This window comes from Temnothorax nylanderi, unplaced genomic scaffold, assembly GCF_030848795.1.
Source record: "Temnothorax nylanderi isolate EJ_2023f unplaced genomic scaffold, tnyl_v1.0 TNYL_tig1275_pilon, whole genome shotgun sequence".
NCBI lineage: Eukaryota > Metazoa > Arthropoda > Insecta > Hymenoptera > Formicidae > Temnothorax > Temnothorax nylanderi.
This window is the reverse complement of record NW_027250337.1, coordinates 1-16541: the sequence shown is the minus strand read 5'-3', so window position 1 is coordinate 16541 and position 16541 is coordinate 1. Positions and strand designations below refer to the sequence as shown.

The window sequence follows — 16541 nt, the reverse complement described above, 5'->3', positions numbered from 1 at the left end:
ATGTACAATTCTTTAAAATTCGATCAATTATTTCCCGAAAAATTCGAAAAACTTCTGATACCGGTTTCCAAAAAGATCGATAACGAAAAATTATACACTTTATGGCACTCCCCGGGAAATTCTACCCCTGTTTTATATACAATTCTTTAAGATTCGGTCAATTATTTCCCGAAAAATTGGAAAAATTTCGGATACCGGTTCCCAAAAAGATTGGTAACGAAAAACTATACACTCTATAGCACTCCCCAGAAAATTCTACCCCTATTTTATATACTTTTAGTAAGAATTCGGTAAAATGGTTTTCGAGATCATAGCGAACAAAAAAAGGCTACAAACTCTGTCTCTTTATTATAATAGTAAAGATAAAGATATATAATCATATAGGATTATATATACTTCCATATGAACCTTATATGTATCCATACATGAGTGCATATATGATCTATTGTTCATATCTAGTTATATTTTGAATTATATAATGATATATTCAATTCAATTAATCTTTCACTCCCCTTCCGGGGCTGGAAAGGCGTTTTATTAAGCAAAAACGGTCCCAAAAACCTTTACATTTTACTTTATTTCCCCCGGCCTGGTCATTGAGCGACCTCACATCTTATTTCCCTTCCCTTCCTCTTCCATCCGGCACTCCTCTGGCCATCTCCTTTATCTTCCCCTAATTCAACACTCCTTTCATTCCCTCCTTCCTGACGCGGCTCTTCCCTTTTTTTCCGGCTCTTTCCCTCCTAGTGCTTGACGCCTTCCTTCTTTCTTACTCTACCTTTACTCTGAAGAAAATAAAGGTATTAATCCTACAATCTTACCTCCTTCTCCTCCCCTCTCTCTCCCTTAACGCTTCTCTCTTCATCTCCCTTCATCTCTCCTTTCTATCTTACATTCCTCCTACTCTCTTTTCTTCCTATCGGCTTCGTCCTCGTCCGAATCCATCAGCAAATTCTCCTCCACCCTTTTCGCAATCTCGTCCTCCGCGGTCCTCTTTGGTCTTCCGCTTTCCTCCTCTCTCCTTTCTTTTCTCCTTTCTTTCTCCTCTCTTTCTCTTACCCTCGTCTCCACCGATTTGTCCTCATCCATTTTCACTCTCAATTTGCTCCCTTCCTTTCTCCTTGCATCCAATACCTTCCACTTATCCTCCTCATTCCCCATTTTTATTAATACCGTTACCCAGTCTCTTCTCTGACCTATCACGCTTACCTCTTTCACCTCCACCTTCACCTTTAATCCTTCCGAAAATAATTCCTTCACCTTCTCCCAATTTGATTCCTTTCCCACCCATCTCTCCTTCTCGATCCTTAGTATCACGTTCTTCTTTCTCTTCTCGTCGTCATTCCTTTCGTACTCCTCTGCCCACCATTTCCTCTTATAAAACTTACCCTTTCTCCCCTCACTGTCATCCCTTTTCCTTTTGCCCGTGCTCTGTTCCATCCTATACACCTTTCTTTTTAATCTCTCTACCTCCTCCTTCAATTCTTTTATCTCCTCAACTTTTCTCTTACTGTCCTCCTTAAACTCCTTTATCATCTCCAATACTTTCCCTTCCACTATCTTTTCTATCGCCTCCTTTTCTATTATAATCGTCTCTCTGCATTCCATCCTTCTTTCCGCCGTTTTCCTCTCTTTCTCCCTTTAGGTTATCTGTAACAAAAATCATCTGAATTATTCTCTAATCTTTCTGTCTAACTCACCTCTGTATTCTCTCTCTCTCTCTCTCTCTCTCTCTCTCTCTCTCTCTCTCTCTCTCTCTCTCTCTCTCTCTCTCTCTCTCTCTCTCTCTCTCTCTCTCTCTCTCTCTCCTCTCTCTCTCTCCTCTCTCTCTCTCTCTCTCTCTCTCCCTCTCCCTCTCCCTCTCTTATAAATTCCCTATGTTGCTGAAGCGCGAAATCTGGGAGTCATTATGAGGTCCGACCTGTCTTGGGATAGCCATGTCACCCATATTTCCAGGAGAGTGCACTTTACGCTGTATAAGCTCAAGTTTCATAAGAACTCCTTGTCACTTCAGCTACGGGTAAAACTTGTGACTGCATTTATTTGGCCTTTGTTGGATTATTGTTCTCTTGTGTACAATGATGTAACCGATGAGCTCAACAATAGATTACAGAGGCTTATCAACTGTGCGATTCGCTTCATACTCAATTTAAGGCGTGATGAACACATCACGCCTTTTCGTCATCAACTGGGGTGGTTGTCTGTAAAAAGCAGACGTCTGTACTTTCTGGGAATTGAGATGTACAGGATATCCCGCGGTATGTCTCCTAGTTACCTCTCCGAAATCTTCATCAGGCCTGATTCCTTGATTAGACGATTGTCGCGATTGGCACTGGAACATGCATTTCAAATTCCTATCCATAGGACTGAGACATATCATAGGTCCTTCCATCTCGCAGGAATTTATCTATGGAACTCGCTTCCTACTGAGATTGTGTCCTCATCGACTGTCACCGAATTTAAACGAAAGCTTCATAACCATCTCTTTTCCCTCGAGTCTAGTTCCGTGCATGCTTCCACCTTGGAGCAATCAGATGTTTGAGCATGATTCAAATTTTAATTCTAGTCGCTTTACTCAGTTATTTACATCTAGTTTTAGGTTATTTTATTATAATTCTTGCGATTCTGTTTCTTCCGTTTGCGATATTGGTGTATACACCTCCTTGTACACCCTTTGTGGAGTTGCGGGATGCTTGCTTAATCTCGCTCTTTTTTTTTAATACTAATTCTATTTCCCTTATTATGCTTGCGCTCCGTCCTCAGCCAGGGGTGTATCACCTACTTGCTGTATTATTATTATTTTTTATTATTATTTTTTTTGTTATTTCTATTGTTACCGCTATGTAGCGATCACACAGCGTTCTTTTGTATATCTCTTGATTGCCTAAAGTCCAGACTATGGCATAAATAAACATCTATCTATCTATCTATCTATCTCTCTCTCTCTCTCTCTCTCTCTCTCTCTCCCTCTCCCTTTCCCTCTCCCTCTCCCTCTCCCTCTCCCTCTCCCTCTCCCTCTCCCTCTCCCTCTCCCTCTCCCTCTCCCTCTCCCTCTCCCTCTCCCTCTCCCTCTCCCTCTCTCTCTAGAAAAATTTATGTATTTTAATAAAATATTTGTATTTTGTACTGTTACCTCTGTAATTCTTCATGATTCAATCTTTTATTCTATTGAAAATAAACTTTGTATTTAAATATAAACAAAATTTTTTAATCTTATAAAATTGTTATCATACATTCTTTTTCTAATTGATGCAATATAAAGATTTTTCAAAGTAGTGCAACAACAATTATTTTTTTAGGCAATATATACACTGAGAAAAAAAATTGTTAATCCCCAAAAATATTTAGTCCGATACGTTCAACTAAACATTTTAGTTAGTTAACTAAATATTAGTTGTTTCAACAATTTATTTCGTTTCTTTAATCAAGAATTAATTAATTCAACTAATGTTTAGTTAACTAACTAAAATGTTTAGTTGAACGTATCGGACTAAATATTTCTTGGGATTGACAAATTTTTTTCTCAGTGTAATTTTGTTGTAATGCAGTGTAACTTTTTTGTAATGGTAATAAATCACTTGAAGCGCGACTCATCTTTGATAAAATAACGTAATTTTGTGATGTGTATCACTTGAGTTATAATTTTTTAAAAAAGGTAATTTTGTACGGATATCACGCCTTTTTGTAGTGTTACGCATCTTAATCTTATAAACAATATATCTTATAATCTTATACCTCACTTTCGAGTCTAAGACCCAAAATATCGATCCTAGGTGACAAATGATAACGACCAAAATTGTAGAGTATTAAATTTTCTACAAGTTTGGTTATTACCACTTTCACTCTAAAGTTGAAAATAAGCGAGATATTTAATAAAAACAAAATCACCCTTCTAATCAAAATAGCGGCTAACGCTCCAGGGTTATAATCCCGAAAATCCGGTTTTAGACTACCCATGACCCTCCGAAACAGACCAAAAAAAAAATCGCTTCCCGGAATTAATTCCATTTAAATGTCTCTATCGACTGGGCTATGATACAAATGAATGAAAATAATGTAAAAATTAGCGATTTTTCCTTTTTTTATTTTGACCCAGAAAACAATTGTGCAGGACAATAAAACAAATTTATTCTTTATGTTTTTTTGTATTTTTAAGTATACTCTGCATTTAAAAATAATTTACATTATTTTCATCCATTTGTATCATGTCTACCTGTTATTTAAAAAAATTTGGCAATTATACCGTTTAATAAAGCAAAGTTCAGCTTTAAGAATCTGTTTTTTGAATTGCAATACGATGATTTTTAAGGGAGTTATGAGCAATCAAAGTCAAAATGTTCATTTCTTATTCAATCCACGATAAAAATGACCAAAAACTAAAAAATGGTAATTATGCATTTTAGGGGAGGCACCTCCGATGACCTTGACTTTGACATATGTTGTCAAGGTCACCCTCCTGAGCGACCTTCAGAAAATTTTAGCCGGCGCTCGTTTTTTATTAAAAAATTATAAACAAAAAAAGTTTGAAAAATGTAGCAGTTATTTTGAGTACTAATAGACATAAATAACTGATATTTATGTGGAAATAGTACATGTATGAACGAAGGAAAATTATTTAAAGCAGTGAATTGTTGGTATATTGAAAGAAAAGTTATTTAAAGCAGAGAATAGTTGGTATATTGAAAAGTATATATACAATTGTATATGTTAGAAAGCATAAATATAAAGTATTCCCTGCTTTAATCAAAAGCATAAACTGTTCTTTGCTTTAATCATTTAATTGAAATAACAGTATGTAAATACATTATTACCTTTTATTATTCTCTTTTTAATACATATATTATTAATTTTTACGTGGTTCGAAATTTAAATCTAACATTTCTTTGAAATAAACGTGGTACCTAACTATAAACACGACTACGTCGATCTCGTCCAAATTCCTACAAATTTATGAAAGACATTTAATAAATATACATATATTTAATATAGTTATCAAAAATTAAAAGACTTACTTCGTGATTTAAATAACGAAACCTATCTTTGACATTGCGCTTTCTTTCGTTTGTGTATGCTTCTTTCAAGGTAAAAGTTAAAATGTCGTGTAGAAAATCTTCTGAAATTGCATTTAAATATGCAAAATTCACTATAATCATCCGATTATGATCCTTGAAATTTTTGTCCCAAAACATTTTTCTTATAAACTTAGGCCAAGTTTTCGCAACACCAACAACATCTTGAGCCGCAAGCCAAGGATTTTTATTTATTTGGTCTTTTGAATATGCCATATTATATAAATATATTGTCCATATAAAATCGCTTGTCCACAGCGTGAAATTATTTCGGTAACTGAGTAGTATCTGAAAAGGTGAATCTCGCGTAAAGCTATGTTTACATAGAAGTATAAACATAGGAGTAGGAATAGTATTACTGTTTATGATTCTGTGTTTATATTTCGCTACGTCTCTTTTAGTTGTCAGTGATTATCAAAACGGTACAGTAATTCTAACTTTCGTTTCACTATGTTATTTCACGAGTTTCTTCACTTAACGCATAATTACGAAGAGTTAATTAGATTTCTGGCAGAGAAAAAAGTTATTCGTGATCGAATAAAGTGTCTTCGGTGCAACAAAATTGTGCACTTAAACATGGAACAGCAATCACTTATTATTCATTGCGGTGGTATGTACCACAAACAAATCCGTGGTAAAAAACGAGTTAGAAAAACGTGCAATTTTAAAATCAGTGCTCTAACGAATACGTGGTTTGAAAGAGCTGCACTAAATTTGCCAAAAATTTGTCGTTTAATTTCTTATTTTCTACTATTAAATTCTCCACGACAGTTATTTTTACAAGGAGAACTAGCTATTACATCTCACACGGCAGTTGATTGGATAAATTTTTGTCGAGAAGTATATTTTTTTATTTTCTACATTAATGCTGCTATTATAATGATCTTTGAAATAGTAAATGACACGTATTTTTATATAGCTTTTGGCACAATAGCTGTTGCGTAATGAAGAGCAAATTGGCGGTTCAAATATTGTTGTAGAAATCGATGAGACTAAATTTGGAAGGCGCAAGTATCATCGTGGACGTCTCATTACTGGCCAATGGTTTGGAGGTGTCGAACGACATACTGGCAGATTTTTTGTTGTTCCCGTAGAACAACGCTCATCTCAAATTTTAATTCCAAATATACTTCGTTTTATTGCACCGGATACTATTACACAGGTCTACAAAAAAGGGGGTCTTGGATGTTGTTGGGAAGCTGTGGGTCATTTCCGAAGTAATTTTGTGCGTAGAATCCGAATCCGAGGTAACAATTGGCCCATCACGTCAGGATTTTAAGATATTTGAAGTTATGTACTCGAAAAATGCGGTTTTTTGCTACTTTTGATTCTACGCACAAAATTACTTCGGAAATGACCCACAGCTTTCCAACAACAAAACCTTGTTGACCTGTGTTATCCATAGTGACTGCTGGAGAGCATACAATGAATTAAAAAATTATAACTATACACATCGTGTTGTGAACCATAGTGAAAATTTTGTAGATCCTCATACAGGAGTTCACACACAAAATATAGAACGTTTGTGGCGTGATATTCAAAGTGGAATACCAAAATATGGAACTCGCAATTATCATTACGTACATTATTTAGCTAAATTCTTATTTAAACGTAAATATGTATACTGTGAACGTATATGTAAGTTTTTCGAAATAATGGCAACATTATATCCTCTCACTGAAAATAATACATCTGACTAGAAACTCTAAGAGTATATATGTTATTGTTTATATTCTTTCGATCGAGCTTATAGAATGTGCCCACGCATTTAATAAATAATATTTACAATTATAATCACACAATTATGGTTAAAGCAGGGAATACTTTATATTTATGCTTTCTAACATATACAATTGTATATATACTTTTCAATATACCAACTATTCTCTGCTTTAAATAACTTTTCTTTCAATATACCAACAATTCACTGCTTTAAATAATTTTCCTTCGTTCATACATGTACTATTTCCACATAAATATCAGTCATTTTTGTCTATTAGTACTCAAAATAACTGCTACATTTTTCAAACTTTTTTGTTTATAACTTTTTAATAAAAAACGAGCGCCGGCTAAAACTTTCTGAAGGTCACTCAGGAGGGTGACCTTGACAACATATGTCAAAGTCAAGGTCATCGGAGGTGCCTCCCCTAAAATGCATAATTACCCAATAAAATGCATCAACATCGGTTAGCGCTTAATCGTTAAATTTTCTTTTCCTGCGTTAAAAACTAAAGCTACGATTTATTTAAACATTATTGGTGCAATAACTAGGTAAAACATCAATTTAAACATACATGTGTAGTTTAGACAGGATATAAATCCAGGTCAGAATTACAAATTTCTTGAATGTACCAGCATTTAATTATACAGTAAATAATATTTATTTACAGTTACAATAGATTATACATATTAAATAAAACTTGATTTGGTAAGTATGAAGTAAATAACAATATAATAGTTTTATTAAATGTTTATTTAGCAATTATGTTTTCATGTATGTATAAGAAACGTAGTATATTCACATATTCACTTTGTATGTGTGTGTTCATATGTGTATGGTCAGAGGTACGAATATATAATATACTGACGGGTTATTACTGCTTAAAAATAAGGCTTAAAAATAATTATGTTACTGTCTCGGTCTTCTGCCTCGTCTACCCTAATGGTAGTTAGCTGACGACATCTTTCTTCTTGTCGTCGTATCCCCGCGGCTCTGCCTCTTGGTCTTCGAACTGTAAATATGCTCATGTAGCATAGCGTTTGGTCCAAAGCTGCACTATGCGATCGTGTTCTTCTCTATTTTGTAGGTATTGCGTGGCTATACTACCTACCAGTGGATCAGCTGTAAAATAAAATTATGTGAAATACACGTAATAATTATAATAATTATATTTACAGAATGTTATCTCAAGAACGAGAAAGATACATTCCGATACATTCATTATTTACAATGTACATATCATACATCAAATTTAAATAAATTATCATAAATAGTGTGCCTACCTGAATTGCAGTCTGTTAAAAGGAAACATATTGACAATAAAACTTTTAAAATTGTCAACGCAGGGGACCAATTATCCTTTAATATGTCCAAGCAGATAATTCCTTGACTATTTAAATTGCAATGATAGATGCGTGTTCGGAATGTAACCTGTAGAATAATACATTTGTGTTGAAAATATAAGAGTTGCATAAAGAGTGTATGTTGCACTATCTAGCTAAATTAAATAAAGTGACTGTAAACTTTATAAGAAAATTTTATAGATGCAAAGGATTAATGCAATATTTACCAGCCTCTTTGCAGATAATTATTTATTAACAAGTAAAAGGGAAGCTTTAAGAATACAATGTGATTAACAATATGTAAGTTAACGTTATAACGACGATCTTTAATTACTACGAAGATACATAATAAATCGCGATCATTATTATAACGTTAACTTACGCACTGTTAATCGCTTTATATTCTCAAAGCCCATCTTTTACTTTACTTGGTAATTTCATTATCGAAAGTCCTCAGTTATTGATTCACTTATTTGAATTATTTATCGTATATTAATGAATGAATAATGTAACATTTATTTATTTAAATTTTAAAATATACAGATATCTCACATGGAAAGATACAATATTTCAAATAATACTTTTTATGTATTTTCTTCACTTTGACGTTTTGTTAAAAAAAAATAATATACCAACCAACAAATCCTTTCTCTGAAACCAAAGATATAATGACTGCTCGCATACATCTTCCGGTATCTCCAACAATTTTAAGTGTCAGCTCGCCACACGTCTGCGTTCTCAGAACGTATCTATTGGTCGGTGAAACAGGCTCCTTTGTCAATGGCGCGATTTTTCGACGCGTGCAATTCTTTGAACGCGTCTTCCAACGAGATTTCATTTTTCCAATATTCCTCCGGCATAATTGTATAATATTTTCACCATTTTCACTATTATTAACCTCAGTGCTGATTCAACTTTGATATCTAGAAGGCTCTTCACACATGCCCACAATGCATCTTGCCAAGACGATGCTATCTGTAGTAGTAGTCGGACATTGCCGCAAAGATTGCGTACATGGCACGATAGAATACACCTGCACGGAAAATATTTCTTTATATTTATTTACATATAATAAACAGTTAAGTCTATAGGCACGAGGAAAGAGCGGACCTCTGTTCACATTTGACGTTCACGATGATATTCGTGTTATGCACGATGCTTCTGTTGAAATCGAGGAATCACATGCCGGAAAAGTTTTATTTAGGTATTTATCATTAAAAGAACTTTGTATAATTCTCTTTTATGTTATTTTTTTATTTTTTCTCATTAGATGGTACGAGAGGAACAAACACATTTTTCCAGCGAGTAGATGGGAACCTTTTGATCCAACGAAAAGTTACGACAATTATACCCGCGGAAAAGAGTTAAATATGTTTTAAATATGGTTTATATTAGTCATTTATATGAACGAAATTAAACTCAAATAAAAACCAAATATTGAATATAAAAGTAATTAAATTTAAATATGTTCCAAATTTGGATCGAAATTAAATTTAAATAAGATCTTGCTATTGGATTTAACTTGTCCAGGCGCATATATGGATCATATTAATATTTAATAAGCATCTAACCATCCTGAGTTCAAATTTTATTTGTATTTGAAACAAATAAAATTTTAATTAACACCCAAATTAAATTTTTATTTAATTGAAAGTGTTCCCATTGACCCATCATATATTCATATTTAATCAAAATATGAATATAATTAATCAAAAATTGTGATTCATAAGATTTTAATAAACCTGCGAGTTATGTTAGTCTTGCGTTGTAGTCTGTTAGGTTATAGGTTTATTATTGAATTTTGTCATTATCAACCACAAATCTGCATGTTTAATTACGTTAATTATTTTATACTGTCTACATCGTACATATATTTTATAATTTCAGTTTTAGTTATGTAGGTCATTGGCTTCCCACATAGCATGCATATCAAAAAGACGTCCAGAAGATATCCCGAAGATATATTTAGGAGATAGGATATCTTCTCGGGATATCTTCGGGACGTCTTTTTGATATGCATGCTATGTGGGTTTATAATAATTTTAAATATATATGTATCGAAAAACAGGCAAATTATGTATTTTCTGTTAAGACATGGATATTTCATCATTTCGATATCGATTCAAAGCTATTTTGATTTGCCTGTCAAATATATAATAACATTGCCATTATATAGAATGCAATATGAATAAAAAATTATATTGTATTGGCAGACATGGATAATGTAAATATTTTATAATTTGAGCATTATAATAATTGCGTTACAATATTAATTTTTTTAGGCTTCCATTTCCATTAAATAGTTACTTTATAACTGTAAAAGTCACAACAAAATTCCTGTTTGTAATTTGACAATTTTGAAAATTAAAATATTATATAATAGGTACATTTTCAGTACTACATCCGCTCATTTATTAAACAAGAAGTTAAATTAAGCAACTAATTAAATTATTAATATTAAATATTAATACAATAAGATATTTGTATTTACATTTATCAAAATAAAAAATAAGTTCAATTATGAAAATAAATATTAATAATTGGACTTATTAAAAATTAAATAATTTGTTCAGATATTGCGCTCGAATTCTTTTCGCGTTTTACAACGCCCGATCGTTTCACATTAGATGGCGCGACGCGCGAGTCGCCACTCTCAAAGAGCCCCCGCCTCCTTCCTCACTCGTTAGGTGTCATGGCCGCACTTGCTTGCGTTTCTTCGAACGTGTCGAGTCCGTTATTTCTTTCTTGACGGATTGATCGTTGCGGCGCGTGTTCTGGAGACTAACCGAGCGAGAGTCGGATCACCAGGGAGAGCTCACCGCCAGGAAAGGGAGAGCTGCGGAAGCTAGCGTCCGAGAGGGAGGATCGAGGCGAGGAATCCGGTTCAGCGAGCGGAGTCCTTAAGGAGGTTGGTTAGTTCTCGGTGCGAGGCAGGCGGCGCGGCAGGGGGAAAGCATATAGGTTAAATTTTCGTCGCGTGAAATAAACGAATTTTAGCAAATAAATATGTGGAATGCATTTAATTGCTGTTTCTTAAGGTTTAAAAAGAGTTGTTTGTACAATTGAAACCCAAATACGTTATTATCCACATTGAAATGTGGAAATAATAAATGTGGTCCTGTTTTTTTTTATTTTTACAATTTCTTGATAACTATAAAGACGAATCATTTCAGTCTTCGAGAAAGTTTCTCCTAAATATGTAAAGAGTTATTTGCACCTATTTTCACTAAATTCTTATTGCTTCCTCATAGAGAAAGCTTTGTTTTCGTAAATTCGTATATGAACCTTTGATTGTGTATAAAGTTGGCTCTAATCAACCAAATTTAAAAGAATTATATATAAAATAGGGGTACAAGAAACCAAAGAAAAGATTGTTTTTTGAGTTTTTAATGTCAATATGTTCAGAGTGTTTTAAAACGTCGAAATATTGCATTAAAAAAAAATGTCGGTATGTGTGTATGTATGTCTGTGCCAAATTTACAGAAATTTCTATAACTCCAGAACTGATCAACCAAATCTTAACGAATTATATATGAAATAGGGGTAGAAAAGACTGAAGAATATAATAGAATTAATAAAAATTGTTAATAATAAAGGGGTTACCGATTTGTTAAAAAAAATAACTAAGTTTACCGAAATTTCTATAACTCCAGAACTAATTAACCAAATCTTAACGAATTATATATGAAATAGGGGTAGAAAAGACTGAAGAATATAATAGAATAATTCAATTTTGTTAATAATAAAGGGGTTACCGATTTCTGTTAAAAAAACAGCCAAACTTACTAAAATTTCTATAACTTAAGAATTGATTAACCAAATTTTAAAGAATTATATATAAAATAGGGGTAAAAAAACTGAAGAATATAATAGAATTAATAAAAATTGTTAATAATAAAGGCGTTACCGATTTCTATCTAAAAGAATCTACAAGATTGCCCTAATTTCCACAAATTTTGAGATATCGAGCTTAATTATTTTATGGATAGATCGCAAGTATCATTAAAGGTAGGTTGGTGTTGAATTTGGCAATGATCGGTGAAGGGGTTACCGATTTTTGCCTAAAAAGTGTACAAGTTATATATGTAATCTTATATATAGAACGTATCATTAAAGGAAGATTGTTTTGAATTTCGCGAAAATTGGTGAGAGTTACTGATTTCTGCCTAAAAAAAATATTTTTTCTACCCCTATCACTTAAAATGCACACTTAAAAATAAATAAGAAAGCAATGTGCAGGTTTCTACTTGCACACTTAAAAATAATTTGCATACTTAAAAATTATGACAAAGTAATGTGCAAGTTTCTACTTGCACTCTTAAAAACTTAAAGGAAGCAATGTGCAGGTTTCTAGTTGCACACTTAAGAACTATGAGGAAGCAATGTGCAGGTTGCACACTTAAAAATAATTTGCCTACTTAAAAATTATGACAAAGTAATGTGCAAGTTTCTACTTGCACTCTTAAAAACTTAAAGGAAGCAATGTGCAGGTTTCTACTTGCACACTTAAGAACTATGAGGAAGCAATGTGCAAGTTTCTACTTGCACACTTAAAAACTATGAGGAAGCAATGTGCAAGTTTCTACTTGCACACTTAAGAATTATGAGGAAGCAATGTGCAAGTTTCTACTTGCACACTTAAGAATTATGAGGAAGCAATGTGCAAGTTTTTTTTCTTTATAAATGAATTGATTAGCTCCTCTTCGTCTAATCTCTCTACAAGATCTTGATGCGTATATAATATCGCAATATTTAATATGCTTTCGAGAGTTACATTACAGGTTAGGTAACATTTTTGCTGTGTTGCCCGTGTATAAGAGAGAGACAAGAGTATAACTTCAATAATTAATTACTCGACAACCATGCAGACGATTATCTTCAACTTTGGCATATATGGACGACAGATTCCCATAGACAAATATTCTCCATTGAACTAATTCTTATCAAATTGATTTGACTAACCACCCTCCTTAAGAGATTCTCATTGGGACGCCATATTTGTTACTTTCATTTGAGGGTTCATATTTTTAGGGTTTATACCGTCATTTTTTAAGGATTAATCATTAATTGAAGGTTAACTATCACTTGAAGGTTAACCATCATCATCCGAAGAAAAACTCTTAAAGTTGGGTGTGATTTCGGACCGCCAATTGAAGATTAACCTTCAAATAATGGTTAACCTTCAATTGGTCCGAAATCACACCCAACTTTAAGAGTTTTTCTATGGTGTTTTTTTAACGGTTAACACCAAAAGTTGAGTGTATTTTTCCATAAGGGTTCAGTTTGATTAAGTATATAAAAAATGTCTCTATTTTTATTCTTTTGAGCTAGCAAATTGTATTCTTGGTTTTTATGGTGATTAATATTTTGTGCAACTGCATCAATCTTTTTGTTGCTAGCGATTAATATTTGTTTTTATGTATTCGATTACTGCGCAAGTGTTGCGCATTTCGTTAATTTTATCAGAAGTTTACATATCTTCTTTTTGTACCACTGGATTTAAAGCAAATCAATATAAACACAATAATTGTAATTTATAAACGTTTTTTTTAATCTTATAACTCATTCTCTGTTGATACCATATTCTCTAATCCCATTATTATCCTAATTAGCAGACAATGTTTTTTAAACGTTTGAAAAATATTTGAAAATCAGTTTTAAACACATATTACAAAACGTTTGAAAAACATTGCCTGTTGATTGAAACCGCAAAATTTCGGCAAGCTACAATAGGGGCTGGATTTTTGAATTTATTCGCAAGAGAAAAGTATGCGCAAATTCTACTCTTACAGAAAAGTTGCAAGTTGATCGCATGGCTTTTAGTTAATCAACTTGCAACTTTTTTATAAGAGCAGAATTTCCGCATACGTTTTTCTTGCGAATAAATTCAAGGATCCAGCCCCAGGTGCGTGCGCGCTGTGCCTTAAAAGCCTCATTAAGAACGTATAAAGGTCTTATTTGAATTTAATTAAATTTAAATTAGATTTAGAACTTATTAAGAACATATAAAGGTCTTATTTGAATTCAACATATTAAGAACATATAAAAGTTTTATTTGAATTTAATGAAATTTGAATAAAATGTACAACTTATTAATTTCATATATGGTTTCAATAAGATTAATATTTAAATTGAATATATTAGCTAATTAAATCCTTATTAAGCCAAATTAAATACGAATATTTTGATGATGAAATGATACTGTAAGAAGTACGTATATATACTTTGTATACTACGAAACATACGTACGAGTATACACGTCGATTAAAAATATACGATGTGTATTCATATGTTCGAGATTTTTAATCGAAATGTATATCGGCATTTCTTCTTATATTCTTAATTAAGTTTTATATATAGAACAAATATGAGCCATATTAATGCAGTTATTCAGCATTAATTTAAATCAAATAAAATTTAAATGGAGATTTTATTAAGGTCCATATAAAGTTCATATTTAACTGTTTTCCGCGGGTACTACATCCGCTCATTTGTTAAACAAGAAGTTAAATTAAGCAACTAATTAAATTATTAATATTAAATATTAATACAATAAGATATTTGTATTTACATTTATCAAAATAAAAAATAAGTTCAATTATGAAAATAAATATTAATAATAATTGGACTTATTAAAAATTAAATAATTTGTTCAGATATTGCGCTCGAATTCTTTTCGCGTTTTACAACGCCCGATCGTTTCACATTAGATGGCGCGACGCGCGAGTCGCCACTCTCAAAGAGCCCCCGCCTCCTTCCTCACTCGTTAGGTGTCATGGCCGCACTTGCTTGCGTTTCTTCGAACGTGTCGAGTCCGTTACCTCTTTCTTGACGGATTGATCGTTGCGGCGCGTGTTCTGGAGACCAACCGAGCGAGAGTCGGATTGGGAGAGCTCACCGCCAGGAAAGGGAGAGCTGCGGCAGCTAGCGTCCGAGAGGGAGGATCGAGGCGAGGAGTCCAGTTCAGCGAGCGGAGCCCTTAAGAGATTCTCATTGGGACGCCATATTTGTTATTTTTATTTGAAGGTTTATATTTTTAAGGTTTATACCGTCATTTTTAAGGATTAACCATTAATTGAAGGTTAACTATCACTTGAAGGTTAACCATCAACCAAAGAAAAACCCTTAAAGTTGGGTGTGATTTCGGACCGCCAATTGAAGGTTAACCTTCGAATGATGGTTAACCTTCAATTGACGGTCCGAAATCACACCCAACTTTAAGGGTTTTTCTATGATGTTTTTTTAACGGTTAACACCAAAAGTTGAGTGCATTTTTCCATAAGGGCAGCAGGTGACACAAGCCGAGACAAACGTCGTTCTATCTTTCTTTTTTGACAATGAGTAACAAAGACAAAACGATACCTGTGTCGACTTGTGTCGCTTGCTGGAAAGCTCCCATAAGTGAATCTCGCGTTTTATGTAAAATTTTGTAAGAAACCGGTAATCTAACCTATACTACGTTTACGCGAGCGTTACTCAATTCTGTAGTAACTTCCCTGCTAAAAATGACCGATTGAATCCGATTAAAAATTTTGAATCCGCATGAATCTGGATTCTTGATCCGGAAATCACGGATTTATAACGATTACACCGACTGAAAACGATTGAAACGGATTGGTATTCAAGGATGTAATTTCAATCGGATTCTATCGATTTGAATCGTTATGATTTTATAAACGATTACACTGATTGAAAACGATTGAAACGGATTGGTATTCAACGATGTAATTTTAATCGGTTCCTATCGGTTTGAATCGTTATGATTTCGTAACGATTACACCGATCGAAACCGATTGAAACGGATTCGTAATCAATTAACGATGTAATTTCAATCGGTTCCTATCGGTTTGAATCGTCATGATTTCATAACGATTATACCGATTGGAAACGATTGAAACGGATTCGTACTCAAGGATGTAATTTCACTCGTTTTCTATCGGTTTGAATCGGTCTTAGTCAATCGTTTAAATCGTTATGATTTCGTGAACCCCGAAATCACGAAATTATAATGATTTATACGGATTGACTGACCGATTCAAACTGACAGAATCCGTGAATTCCGGATATATGTATAAACAGGATTATTTACTACTTTATTATAATTCCATTCTTTGTACTACAAATTTATTACAATGTGCAGTATTTATTTAAATGAAAACATTTTACAGTTTTGCAAATATAGAACTCATAACTTTACCAAAAAGAAATCCTGTAGTAAGAACTCTATTACGTAAAAATTATGTGTTATATACAATTTAATGATTAAAGCGGATTTAATCCGATTCACATAGCTACTTTAATTACCCGATTTAAATGGATTAAGCGCAGATACGATTAAAACCGATTGAGTCGGATTCAGATGAATCCGGAAATATCGCATTAATCCGATTCCGGTGTTGTATTAAAATT

At 33.1% G+C, this 16541-nt stretch overlaps 1 protein-coding gene and 1 long non-coding RNA gene across 2 annotated transcripts; both read right to left on the bottom strand.

Annotated features, from left to right (window-relative positions):
• Positions 1 to 465: 465 nt before the first annotated feature.
• On the bottom strand, positions 466 to 2549 carry LOC139787108 (uncharacterized). The gene is made up of 3 exons (XM_071726197.1): positions 2276 to 2549; positions 1922 to 2201; positions 466 to 1650 (listed from the first exon to the last, which is right to left on the bottom strand). The coding sequence occupies exon 3, from the start codon at positions 1606 to 1608 to the stop codon at positions 901 to 903; it is 708 nt and encodes a 235-aa protein (XP_071582298.1). The 5' UTR covers positions 1609 to 1650; positions 1922 to 2201; positions 2276 to 2549; the 3' UTR covers positions 466 to 900.
• A 4975-nt stretch (positions 2550 to 7524) lies between these two features.
• Positions 7525 to 9803, bottom strand: LOC139787109 (uncharacterized). The gene is made up of 4 exons (XR_011722523.1): positions 9243 to 9803; positions 8769 to 9165; positions 8073 to 8220; positions 7525 to 7911 (listed from the first exon to the last, which is right to left on the bottom strand). It is a non-coding gene; the product is annotated as an uncharacterized lncRNA (long non-coding RNA).
• Positions 9804 to 16541: the final 6738 nt, after the last annotated feature.

Excerpts from the sequence above, each read along its gene's own strand:
- LOC139787108 (XM_071726197.1), bottom strand. The coding sequence starts at position 1,608 with ATGGAATGCAGAGAGACGATTATAATAGAAAAGGAGGCGATAGAAAAG.